This window comes from Lepidochelys olivacea (genome assembly GCF_965140295.1).
Source record: "Lepidochelys olivacea isolate rLepOli2 genome assembly, chromosome: 12".
Lineage (NCBI taxonomy): Eukaryota > Metazoa > Chordata > Testudines > Cheloniidae > Lepidochelys > Lepidochelys olivacea.
Window position 1 is genome coordinate 2677794 of NC_140422.1, and position 13820 is coordinate 2691613.

General features: G+C 46.7%; 1 protein-coding gene across 1 annotated transcript in view; it reads left to right on the forward strand.

Annotated features, from left to right (window-relative positions):
• HYDIN (HYDIN axonemal central pair apparatus protein) overlaps positions 1-13820 on the forward strand; it is a 454160-nt gene that overhangs the window by 244725 nt on the left and 195615 nt on the right. The window contains exons 20-21 of the mRNA XM_084644216.1: positions 8876-9131; positions 12870-13013. Of these exons, the coding sequence (XP_084500342.1) occupies positions 8876-9131; positions 12870-13013 (400 nt within the window). The remainder of the gene's footprint in view (positions 1-8875; positions 9132-12869; positions 13014-13820) is intronic.

The following is a 13820-nucleotide window of genomic DNA, read 5'->3' on the forward strand; positions in this document are numbered from 1 at the left end:
AAATGATCTGGAGGATGGTGTGGATTGCATCCTCAGCAAGTTTGCAGATGACACTAAACTGGGAGAAGTGGTAGATACGTTGGAAGGTAGGGATAGGATACAGAGGGACCTAGACAAATTAGAGGATTGGGCCAAAAGAAATCTGATGAGGTTCAACAAGGACAAGTGCACAGTCCTGAACTTAGGACAGAAGAATCCCATGCACCGCTACAGACTAGGGACCGAGTGGCGAGGCAGCAGTTCTGCAGAAAAGGACCTAGGGGTTACAGTCGAAGAGAAGCTGGATATGAGTCAACAGTGTGCCCTTGTTGCCAAGAAGGCTAACAGCATTTTGGGCTGTATAAGTAGGGGCATTGCCAACAGATTGAGGGACATGATCGTTCCCCTCTATTTGACAATGGTGAGGCCTCATCTGGAGTATTGTGTCCAGTTTTGGGCCCCATACTACAAGAAGGATGTGGAAAAATTGGAAAGCTTCCAGCGGAGGGCAACAAAAATGATTAGGGGTCTGGAACACATGACTTATGGAACATGGAACACATGACTTATGAGGAGAGGCTGAGGGAACTGCGATTGTTTAGCCTGCAGAAGAGAAGAATGAGGGGGGATTTGATAGCTGCTTTCAACTACCTGAAAGGGGATTCCAAAGAGGATGGATCTAGACTGTTCTCAGTGATACCAGATGACAGAACAAGGAGTGATGGTCTCAAGTTGCAGTGGGGGAGGTTTAGGCTGGATATTAAGAAAAACTTTTTCACTAGGAGGGTGGTGAAACACTGGAATGCGTTACCTAGGGAGGTGGTGGAATCTCCTTCCTTTGAGGTTTTTAAGATCAGGCTTGACAAAGCCCTGGCGAGGATGATTTAGTTGGGGTTGGTCCTGCTTTGAGCAGCAGGTTGGACTAGATGACCTCCTGAGGTCCCTTCCAACCCTGATATTCTATGATATGCCAGTAAGTCATCAGTGGGGGTTGGAGCGTGATGATCCCCGGGAACCTGCAGATCCAGGTTAGAGACCTGCGAGTCATGACAGCCTCTGTTCTCATCTTTCTTCATTTCTCCCCTCCTCTTGGCTCCTCATCTTTTCCCACTGATCTCTCTTAGTTAGGGCAGAAGCTGGAAGAAAAGTTTTATCTCTTGATTGGAAAAGGGAGAATGACTGCAAGGGCCTTTTCTGAAATTAGTTGGGAAAAGCAAAAGTCCACTAACACTGGATGGTGAATGGAAAGGAGTCTCAAGTGGAAGAATTTAGCTCTAAGGGTTTGAGATACAATAGTTTTCAGTCACCTACGCTAGTTTTGAGCTTTAGTTCCATTTGAGTGTAGATGTTAGGGGCTTTGTGATCCTTGGTTAACTATAAGTAAGGCTATGTTTTAGTCACGGCTATTTTTAGTAAAAGTCATGGACAGGTCATGGGCAGAAAATAAAAATTCATGGACCATGACCTGTTCATGACTTCCGCTATATACCCCTGAATAAATCTTGGACGGCGGTGGCCGTGGGGTGCCGCGAGTCCTTGGGGCAGGGAGGCTGGTGGTGAGCAGCTTGGGACCCCCGCTGGTGCTGGGGAGGCATGGGCGGCAGTGCACAGCCTAGGGTTGCCTACTTTCTAATTGCACAGAACTGAACACCCTTGCCCCGCCCCCACTTCCCTGAGGCCCTGCTCCTGCCCCGCCTCTTCTCTGAGGCCCTGCCCCCCTCCATCAAGGCCACCCTCCCTCTGTCACTCGCTCTCTCACACCCTCACTCACTTTCACTAGGTTGGGGTAGGGGATTGGGGTGTGGGATGGGGGTGAGGGGTCTGCGCTGCTTCCCGGGCTGGGGCCTGGGGCTTTCCTAGGCCAGAGCTCCCCTGCGCCAAACTACGTCCTCTATTCAGGTCTCTGCAGCCAGGTCCCTCCCTCTCAGAGCTTGAGAGAGAATGCTCTTTTGCTCCTGGCTTCCCTGGCTGTTATAAGGCCTGCTGGGTCTGTTTGGGGCATGGCCCCCAGCTGCGGCTGCTCTGCTAATCAACCCAGCTCTTCCCCTGCCCCAGCCCTCTCCCAGGACTATCTTAAACCCCTCTGGGCCTGAGCGGGTGTCCACCCTGCTACACTGTGGCTTCTGTGATCTCTAGGACAAACTTGCGGCCTTAACTATAAGCTCCATAAAGGCTTGGGTTTGTTCACCACTGTTTCCATGGTTATTCCTGGTGGTTGATCAGACATGTTCTGATGGCCAGATTGGATGCATCGTGGTAAGATGTTGCCAGCATTACTCAATTCATGTTCTTCTGACAATCTTTTTCCTCCTATCCTGCACCATCTTCTTGGGGTTAAGCCCCCATTGCAACTAGCTGCAAAACTGCAGCTAAAAAAAGTGAAATGGGGCATAGATAGCAAGATGACTTTGTCTTTTACCAAACCAGAAATTAGGCATCTGTACAGAACTTGATTTAAAGTTCAGATCTGTCATTGCACAAGGTGATGTATTTCACACAGCCATTGTATGCTTCAAATGCATTTTTAATATTTTCTTTCACAGATTAACTTGGAATATGGTGTATGGTTTTGTATTTCACCAGGTGTGTTATACTCACTTTTCACTGGCTGCATATTCTTTATGTCCAAAAAAAAGACAGTCACTGTGCCACGAATAATTCCTCTGCCTCAGTATACAGTGAAATAATTACTACCTTGCACTCGATGTTTCTGTACATAATGGAGTCAATGTCTCATTGAATATTCATTTCATGTTAGCTCTGGCTCATAGAATCATAGAATCATAGAATATCAGGGTTGGAAGGGACCCCAGAAGGTCATCTAGTCCAACCCCCTGCTCGAAGCAGGACCAATTCCCAGTTAAATCATCCCAGCCAGGGCTTTGTCAAGCCTGACCTTAAAAACCTCTAAGGAAGGAGATTCTACCACCTCCCTAGGTAACGCATTCCAGTGTTTCACCACCCTCCTAGTGAAAAAGGTTTTCCTAATATCCAACCTAAACCTCCCCCACTGCAACTTGAGACCATTACTCCTTGTCCTGTTCTCTTCTACCACTGAGAATAGTCTAGAACCATGCTCTCTGGAACCACCTCTCAGGTAGTTGAAAGCAGCTATCAAATCCCCCCTCATTCTTCTCTTCTGCAGACTAAACAATCCCAGTTCCCTCAGCCTCTCTTCATAAGTCATGTGTTGCCCTTTGCTGGACTCTCTCCAATTTCTCCACATCCTTCTTGAAGTGTGGGGCCCAAAACTGGACACAGTACTCCAGATGAGGCTTCACCAACGTCGAATAGAGGGGAACAATCACGTCCCTCGATCTGCTCGCTATGCCCCTACTTATACATCCCAAAATGCCATTGGCCTTCTTGGCAACAAGGGCACACTGCTGACTCATATCCAGCTTCTCGTCCACTGTCACCCCTAGGTCCTTTTCCGCAGAACTGCTGCCTAGCCATTCGGTCCCTAGTCTGTAGCTGTGCATTGGGTTCTTCCGTCCTAAGTGCAGGACCCTGCACTTATCCTTATTGAACCTCATCAGATTTCTTTTGGCCCAATCCTCCAGTTTGTCTAGGTCCCTCTGTATCCTATCCATGCCCTCCAGCGTATCTACCACTGCTCCCACTTTAGTATCATCCGCAAATTTGCTGAGAGTGCAATCCACACCATCCTCCAGATCATTTATGATTATATTGAACAAAACCGGCCCCAGGACCGACCCCTGGGGCACTCCACTTGACACCGGCTGCCAACTAGACATGGAGCCATTGATCACTACCCGTTCAGCCCGACAATCTAGCCAACTTTCTACCCACCTTATAGTGCATTCATCCAGCCCATACTTCTTTAACTTGCTGACAAGAATACTGTGGGAGACCATGTCAAAAGCTTTGCTAAAGTCAAGAAACAATACATCCACTGCTTTCCCTTCATCCACAGAACCAGTAATCTCATCATAGAAGGCGATTAGATTAGTCAGGCATGACCTTCCCTTGGTGAATCCATGCTTGCTGTTCCTGATCACTTTCTTCTCATGTAAGTGCTTCAGGATTGATTCCTTGAGGACCTGCTCCATGATTTTTCCAGGGACTGAGGTGAGGCTGACTGGCCTGTAGTTCCCAGGATCCTCCTTCTTCCCTTTTTTAAAGATTGGCACTACATTAGCCTTTTTCCAGTCATCTGGGACTTCCTTCGTTCACCACGAGTTTTCAAAGATAATGGCCAATGGCTCTGCAATCACAGCCACCAATTCCTTTAGCACTCTCGGATGCAACTCGTCTGGCCCCATGGACTTGTGCACATCCAGCTTTTCTAAATAGTCCCTAACCACCTCTTTCTCCACAGGGGGCTGGCCATCTACTCCCCATGTTGTGATGCCCAGCGCAGCAGTCTGGGAGCTGTCCTTGTTAGTGAAGACAGAGGCAAAAAAAGCATTGAGTACATTAGCTTTTTCCACATCCTCTGTCACTAGGTTGCCTCCCTCATTCAGTAAGGGGCCCACACTTTCCTTGGCTTTCTTCTTGTTCCCAACACACCTGAAGAAACCCTTCTTGTTACTCTTGACATCTCTTGCTAGCTGCAGCTCCAGGTGCGATTTGGCCCTCCTGATTTCATTCCTACATGCCCAAGCAATATTTTTATACTCTTCCCTGGTCATATGTCCAACCTTCCACTTCTTGTGAGCTTCTTTTTTATGTTTAAGATCCGCTAGGATTTCACCGTTGAGCCAAGCTGGTCGCCTGCCATATTTACTATTCTTTCGACTCATCGGGATGGTTTGTCCCTGTAACCTCAACAGGGATTCCTTGAAATACTGCCAACTCTCCTGGACTCCTTTCCCCTTCATGTTCGTCCCCCAGGGGATCCTACCCATCAGTTCCCTGAAGGAGTCGAAGTCTGCTTTCCTGAAGTCCAGGGTCCGTATCTTGCTGCTTACCTTTCTTCCCTGTGTCAGGATCCTGAACTCAACCAACTCATGGTCACTGCCTCCCAGATTCCCGTCCACTTTTGCTTCCCTCACTAATTCTTCCCGGTTTGTGAGCAGCAGGTCAAGAAAAGCTCCCCCCCTAGTTGGCTCCTCCAGCACTTGCACCAGGAAATTGTCCCCTACGCTTTCCAAAAACTTCCTGGATTGTCTATGCACTGCTGTATTGCTCTCCCAGCAGATATCAGGAAAATTAAAGTCACCCATGAGAACCAGGGCGTGCGATCTAGTAGCTTCTGCGAGTTGCCGGAAGAAAGCCTCATCTACCTCATCCCCCTGGTCCAGTGGTCTATAGCAGACTCCCACCACTACATCACTCTTGTTGCTCACGCTTCTAAACTTAATCCAGAGACACTCAGGTTTTTCAGCAGTTTCGTACCGGAGCTCTGAGCAGTCATACTGCTCCCTTACATACAGTGCTACTCCCCCACCTTTTCTGCCCTGCCTGTCCTTCCTGAACAGTTTATAACCATCCATGACAGTACTCCAGTCATGTGAGTTATCCCACCAAGTCTCTGTTATTCCAATCACGTCATAGTTCCTTGACATCACCAGGACCTCCAGTTCTCCCCGCTTGTTTCCAAGGCTTTGTGCATTCGTATATAAGCACTTGAGATAACCTGCTGATCGCCCCTCATTCTCAGTATGAGGCAGGAGCCCTCCCCTCACAGAATCATAGAATATCAGGATTGGAAGGGATCTCAGGAATATCACAGGCTCATAGAATCATAGAATATCAGGGTTGGAAGGGATCTCAGGAGGTCATCTAGTCCAACCCCCTGCTCAAAGCAGGACTGATCCCCAACTAAATAATCTCAGCCAGGGCTTTCTCAAGCCTGACCTTAAAAACTTCTAAGGAAGGAGATTCCACCACCTCCCTAGGTAACGCATTCCAGTGCTTCACCACCCTCCTAGTGAAAAAGTTTTTCCTAATATCCAACCTAAACCTCCCCCGCTGCAACTTGAGACCATTACTCCTTGTTCTGTCATCTGCTACCACTGAGAACAGTCTAGATCCATCCTCTTTGGAACCCCCTTTCAAGTAGTTGAAAGCAGCTATCAAATCCCCCCTCATTCTTCTCTTCCGTAGACTAAACATCCCCAGTTCCCTCAGCCTGTCCTCATAAGTCATGTGTTCCAGTCCCCTAATCATTTTTGTTGCCCTCCGCTGGACTCTTTCCAATTTTTCCACATCCTTCTTGTAGTGTGGGGCCCAAAACTGGACACAGTATTCCAGATGAGGCCTCACCAGTCTCGAATAGAGGGGAACTATCACGTCCCTCGATCTGCTGGCAATGCCCCTACTTATACATCCCAAAATGCCAGGGTTATTTAGCCCTGAGGTCACTCCAGTCTAACAGCAGACGGTGCCCGGCCCTGTTCTCACTGTAGTTAATGGGAAAACTATAGACTCTGTCTAGTTTTTGTAGCACACCTACCACCATCTTATCAGAATCTCTTCAGTGGGAACAGACCCGCAGAGCCCTATCCTGCCAGGTGGTGAGCACCTCCTGAGTAAAGGCACTCAGCTTCTATCTGTAGCAGGCCATTAATCTGTAGCAGTTGAAGAAAAGGGCAACAGTCTACCCAGATGGTCAAATACGAATGCACACTGTGTTTTCTAATTGCAATGAAAGAGGATCTCTTTAGCAGCCAAAAAAAAAAAAAAAAGCTTTAGTTTCTCTAGTTAATGGAGTTGCAGAATGCAGGCCACCCGGTGCCCTTTCTTTCCTTTAGTCTGAAATCCCTGGAGGTCATGCATGAATCCAGTTATCGCAGCCAGTTCCCGCAGGGAGGCTCAGGGGGTTGTCAAGCTCCATTGGCTTGGCAGCACAGAGATCTGAACGAGGGGAATCACAGACAGGATTCTGTCCCTTCGGGGTCATGTTGGGAAATGGTCAATATCTCCCCTCCAGTCCTCCAAGGTTTATTTTGTAAAATGTAGATGGATATTTATTTAGCTACACTGCAGCTGGGAGCTGTCTACAATCTGATTGATCTAGCACAGTAAAAACAGCAGTCTGGCCACAGTGGCTTGAGCTAGCTGCTCCTCCCGGGCAGGATTGTATTCATGTGCCTAGCCCAAGCCACCACCTGTGCCCAGTGGCTACACTGAAGGGAAGTTGTAACAGATAACGGGGCTGGGTACTTGCTTGCCTCTTCTGCCATGGCCAGTACAAACCAGCTCACTTTGTGGGACTTGGGACTAGCTTTGCACAGATACATAGAGGATATTAAAAAGATAAAGGTAAGGAGAAGCATGACTACTGCAAATGCTGAGATTTGGTCATTCCTGTTTCATTCTTTATTGCAGCTTGTTAGGTAGCCAGCTGCGGGAGGCTCTGCATAAACTGAGGGCCATTTGACACAGAGTGGCTCTTTAAAAAGTACATTGTGTTAGCCATCGCTTCAAGCCACACAAGTCGCTTTGGATGTCACAACATGGCATTCTGTTAAGAGTTAGCTTTAATGCCGTTGATGCAGTTGAATAGCTGCATTCCAGCAATCATTGAATCATAGGGTTAGAAGGGACTGCAAGGGTCATCTCATCTAACCCCCTGCCAAGATGCAGGATTTGTTGGGTCTAAACCATCCTTTTGAAAACCTCCAGTGAAGAAGCTTCCACAACCTCCCTAGGCATCTGTTCCACTGGCCTACTGCTCTTACAGATAGGAAGCTTTTCCTGAGATTTAATCTAAATCTGCTGTGCTGTAGTTTGAACCCATCCATTGTTGTCCTGCCCTCTGGAGCAAGAAAGAACAATGTTTATCCATCTTTTTATGGCAGCCTTTCAAATATTTGAAGACCATTATCAAGACCATTATCATGTCCATATCATATCAAATCTCCTCTTTTCCAAACTAAACATACCCTGTTCCTTCAGCCTTTGCTCACAGGACTTGCATTCCATCCCTTTAAGCATCATTGTCGCTCACTTCTGGATCCTTTCCAGTTTCTCCACATCCTTTCTATACATTGGTGACCAAAACTGGACACAGTCCTCCAGCTGAGGCCTAGCCAGTGCTGAGTAGTGTGGTACTATCACCTCCCATGACTTGCATGTTATGCCTCTGTTAATGCAACCAAAATTGCATTTGCTTTTTTTGCCACAGCATCACATTGCTGACTCATGTTGATTGTGATCCACCACAACTCCCAGATCTTTCTCAGCAGTGCTGCTGCCAAGCCAGTTATCCCCCGTTCTGTATTTGTGCATTTGGTTTTTCTTCCCTAAATGTAGAACATTACATTTGTCTTTGTTGAATTTCATTTTGTTGTCGATAGCCCAGTTCTCCAAATTATCAAGATCCCTCTGAATTTTAGCTTTATCTTCCAAAGTACTGGCAACTCCCCCTTTCCCCCCCCAAGCTTTGTGTCATCTGCACATTTGATCAGTATGCTCTCTATTCCTACATGCTGGTCATTAATACAGATGTTAAACAACTGGACCCAGCACAGAACCCTGTGGAACCCCACTTGAGACTTCCCTCCAACCCAACATCATTCCATTAATAGTTACTCTTTGTTTGTGTTTTTTTAACCAATTATGTATCCACTTAATGTGAGTTCCGCCAAACCCGCATTTCTCCAGCTCACTTATCAGAATGTCCTGTGGGACTGTGTCAAAAGCCTTGCTGAAGTCCAGGTATATTATCTCCACCGCATTCCTCCTATCTACCAAACCAGTTACCCTGTCAAAGAAGGAAATCCAGCTGGTTTGGCATGATTTGTTCTTGATAAATCTGAGCTGGCTGCTAGTGATCACCCCTTCGTCCCCCCACTGTTGGCAAATGGAATGCTTTATACATTGCTCTAGTAGCTTCCCAGTTAAATAAATGACTTTTTGCTCTCTCTTGGTAGAGACACCCCACCATCAGTAACCTTTTCCATCTGCCTCCATTCTGCTGTTCTAGTCTGGATCCCTGCTGCTATCGCTTCAAGATAACCAACCGTGGACGACGAACCCATCAGCTCTACTGGATGACAGAAGGTTTCCCTCCATTTCGCCCGCGTAACCGTTTCCCTGCTATTAGTAATGCCAAGGGCAAGAATTCCTCCCAGAGACCAGAGACCCCCTCTCCAGTGTTTAAGCTTCATCCATTAAGGATGGAGCTGATCCCAGGCAAGACCATGGATATGATGCTGGAAGGCTCCTCTGACACCCCTAAGGTAAAGGACTGCAAGAGCTGCAGAGTTTCAATTAGGTTGTTGCAACTGGTATTTCTTAGCTGGTCCCTTGACATTTATCTTAGAAAATGATCAATGTCTTGCAAGAATTGCTGTAATGCCACAAGTTACCATGGTAGCACCAGTTGCGTTTCTTGCTTGAGCACTATTAGTCGCTAAGGCTTTTCTTGTTACTATAGCTACCATAAACCCAACATTCAAATGCCAAAATACCAGCTGACTTCTGGGGCAAGCAGCAAGTTACAGGGAGTTATGTGTTGAGGCAGAAGGGAAGCTGAAGAAATAATATAGCAGTGTCTGGAGAGATTAGGATCACGGGCAGAAAGTAATTAGAAAAATGCAAGGTAATATAATGGGAGAGGGGAATAATCCAAAACACAGCTATGTAATGGGAGGGAGTAACCTCCAACATAGTCATTACTTATATTTATAAAGAAATAAAAAAATGTCCATTTAACATGCTGTGTCCTGTTGGGAAATGTTAGACCTAATGCATTGTTTTTAAAGAACACAGAGTGATATCTTCCACTCTAAGAGGCTGTTCCCACTGATCATTATATTTGACAGCTCATTTCTCATCAATATTTTCCATTCCAGTATGCCCTAGCCCTTATGTCCCAGGGACAGCATGGGACATCAAGTATAGCACTGCTACATGCTATGAAAGGCACCAAACCCAGGCTCCAACAGGCTAATGGGGGGAAATCAGGAATGCTGAAAGTGACTTAGGTGTGATAATGGACAACAAAGTCCAGGGCTGTGTGTATGCACATTACAGCACAGGGACCTAATCAGCCCTTTCCACTGACCCCACACTCCCCTTTCCTTTCTTGAGTGAAAGGGAGCCTGCACCATCGGTGTGAGGTTTGGGAAGGACTAAGAAGTGGGTGTGAAGCTTCCTCCTTTCCTCCCCTTAGCCCAATGGAAGTCCTTCTGCAGGGTTCTGGTTTAACAGGCAGGGAGGGAGAAGAGAGGAGTTGCCAGTCAAGCTGTTCTGGATCCTCCTGCTTCAGAACTGCAGGCCATAGCTGTGCGTAGTAACGCAGAGGGAATGTTTATGAGCTTGTGTTGTCCCTGATGTCAGTGCTTTGGAATGCTCCTGGGGGAGAGGTGTCTCTGGAGTACTCACCAGCTAGCTGTCCCTCTTGGAGGAAATCTTCTGTTCCCTCCTGGGCTATGGCATGTCAGGGGAATAGATAGCATAACAGAGACAAAGGGATGTCAGTGTGGTTGCCCTTCCCTCCGGCAGATCCCCAATGGTCTATGAGCTTAGTGGGGTGGAAATCTTGTGCTATGTTACGGGGGGAGACCCTGTCTGTCCCAACTGGTGGCAGAAGAAAACCCAGTTTTCACACTTCTGCATGGCTTTTTCCAGGTAGCAGACATTCTGATTGCTGTATGGTTCTGTTGGGATATGGACACCTCATTACCTGATAGATGTTGACAAATTGGATTGGGCCTAAAGAAGAGAATCAAACAATCAGGAGGCTAGAGGGATTGACTTACTGTCAGCATCCTGACAAGAGCAGTCAGGACCAAGGGTCAGAGCCAGGTGAAACCGGGGACTGAGAGTAGCAGAGGAGTTCATGGTCAAATTCCAGGCTGGGGTTAATACCAAGGATCCGAGTCCAGATCAGGAGGCGAGATCCAAATCAAGCCAAGGTCAAAGACAGGAATTCAAGAACGAGAATGATCATGGCAGCTACAGGATATCCACACTGTTGCCTAGACACTTCCTGGACCATCCCTTGGGTTTACATAGGGTAGGGAGCCAATTCGGAGCCATGAGGCTGCTGCCTCTCAGACCCCCCGAGGCAGGACTCTCCGTGGTCTGTGCCTACAGCAGGCATGAGTAGTGGAGCATGAGCTGGTTATAGCTGCTGCTGGGTAGCAGCATGTAGGTGTTCACTGCCCTGCAGCTATGGGCTCAAGACTGAGAAGGGCTCTGGGTACATAGCTTGGTTATGTGACAACTTTAACAAGTACTGGGAGGGTGCCAAACTCCAGGGAAGGAGAAAAATGTGTTGTTATAGCACCATAGGGGATAGCTTAGGAGTAATGGGATGAAATTGAAGAAGATTTGCAGATGATACAAAACTGCTCAAGAGAGTTAAGTCCCAGGCAAACTGTGAAGCGCCACAAAAGGATCTCACAAAACTAGGTGACTGGGGAAAAAAATGACAGACGAAAGTAAGTATCGAAAAATGCAAAGTAATGCATGTTGGAAAACATAATCCCAACTATACATATAAAATGATGGGGTCTAAATTAGTTTTTACAACTCATGAAAGAGATCTTGGAGTCATGGTGGCTAGTTCTTTGAAAACATCCACTCAAAAAAACAAACAGAATGTTGGGAATCATTAAGAAAGGGATGGATAATAAGACAGAAAATATCATGTTGCCTCTATATAAATCCATGGTACGCCCACATCTTGAATACTGCGTGCAGATGTGGTTGCCCCATCTCAAAAAAGTTATATTGGAATTGGAAAAGGTTCAGAAAAGGGCAACAAAAATTATTAGGGGTATGGAGCAGCTTCCGTATGAGGAGAGATTAATAAGACTGGGACTGTTCAGCTTGAAAAAGAGACGGCTAAGTGGGGATATGATAGAGGGCTATAAAATCATGACAGGTTTGGAGAAAATAAATAAGGAAGTGTTATTTACTCCTCCTCCTCACACAAGAACTAGGGTTCACCAAATGAAATTAATAGGCAGCAGGTTTAAAACAAACAAAAGGAAGTATTTCTTCACACAACGCACAGTCAGTCTGTGGAACTCTTTGCCAGAGGATGTTGTGAAGGCCAAGACTATAATAGGGTTCAAAAAAGAACTAGATAAGTTCATGGAGGACAGGTCCATCGATGGCTATTAGCCAGGATGGACAAGGATGGTGTCCCTAGCCACTGTTTGCCAGAAGCTGGGAATGGGCGACAGGGGATGGTTCAATTGATGATTCCCTGTTCTGTTCATTCCCTCTAAAGCAGCTGGCACTGGCCACTGTCGGCAGACAGGATACTGGGCTAGATGGACCTTTGGTCTGACCCACTATGGCCGTTCTTGTGTAAGGGAAAGTGTAAGGTGACTCTGAAAAATCTCCTGACGTGAGAGTTGTTATGTTGGTCAGTTGACTCCCAAGGAATGTGTTGCAAGCCGCAATGCAGAGGACTTTTAAAACTGGATCAGACAAACACAGAGGAGGGAGGAATCTTGCATTGACAAAGAAAAGAGCTGACTGAATTATTGGGTCCTTTCTGCCTATAATTTCTGTGATGGTTTTGAGGGCAGGTTTTCTGGCATCAGGATTCCTTTTCAATCTATTTTCCTTAATATAGCACCTGTTTTTTTAAAAATGATTCCCTCCAGTTTTATAGAAGTGTGGTGCTTGGCAAAGGGATAAATCATAAAAATAGTCATTTGATGCTTTAGTTATTATGGTCATAGGTAGCACCTAATTCACAAGTGTCTTCATCCGGAGTTGCAGAACACATGGTATTATGGACATTTTAGTATTGAAAAAACAGAATGCAGTGTAAAGAAACACAGGACATTTTACAGACAGATGTATATATCTTTATGACTATAGGCCATGGTGCCCAGTGAGTGCCAAGGGTAGGTAACAGGCTGCTGTACGTGGACCTGGAACCCATTGGCTTTGTACCAGCAGCCAATACGTATCTCAATCCTGACGCTGTGCTGTGACTGTTTCCTGCGCAGGTCGTGAAGGAACGGTTGATTTGCCATGCCATTATAGGGAAGCAGTCTGGGAAGGAACGGATAATGAAAGTCGACGTCACATGTGAATTCATCGCACCCATTCTGCACCTCTCCTCCAGAGAGATCACTTTCCGAGTGGAGAAGGTAAACCATTAGGCTGACTGCTGGCATTTAATAGATAGTCAGCCAAATGGCTGTTTGAAAGGATATGGTGTGTGTGTGCGCACGCATGTATGTATATACACAAACATGTGCAAAGACTGTGTGAAATCCTGGCCCCATTGAAATCAATGGCAGTTTTTCAATTGACTTCAGTGGGGTTAGGATTTCACCTTTAATAGTGTTTTATATGGTCAACCTCCTTTACAAGCATTAATTAATTATTCCCCACTGTCCCCCTGTGGCTGTGGGTAGATAAGAATGATTATCTCCATTCTACACCAAGCGACGCTCAGGGCATGTCTATGCTGGAGCTCTAAGGTGTCATTCCGAGCTTGAGTAGCCATACCTGCACTAGCTGTGATTGAGCTACCATGCTAAAAATAGATGTGCAGCTGCGGCGGTGCAAGCAGTGGGAGGGTTCCCTGCCCTGAGTACCTACTTGTCATCTTGGCTGGGATCATACTTGGGGCGGCCAGCCATGGCGGCCCCACTTCTATTTTTGCCACACTAGCTCAATCCCAGCTAGGGCGGGGGTGTTTCCTTGAGCTGGAAATTACACCTCCCAACTCCTCCCCAAGGCCACTGGGCAAGTCGCACGTTAGTGTGTTGTGTAATAAAGAACTGATCAGCTTCCATGTGGGATGGTGCCATGGCTGGCAATGCCAAGGCCACAAGCGGGGTTCCAGATCATCACACATGAATGCCAGTCAAACCATTGCCCCACCCCATTATGTGAGCTCTCGGTGCATCTGATTTAGGAAAGATTCAAAGACTTTTTAAAAATGTTGT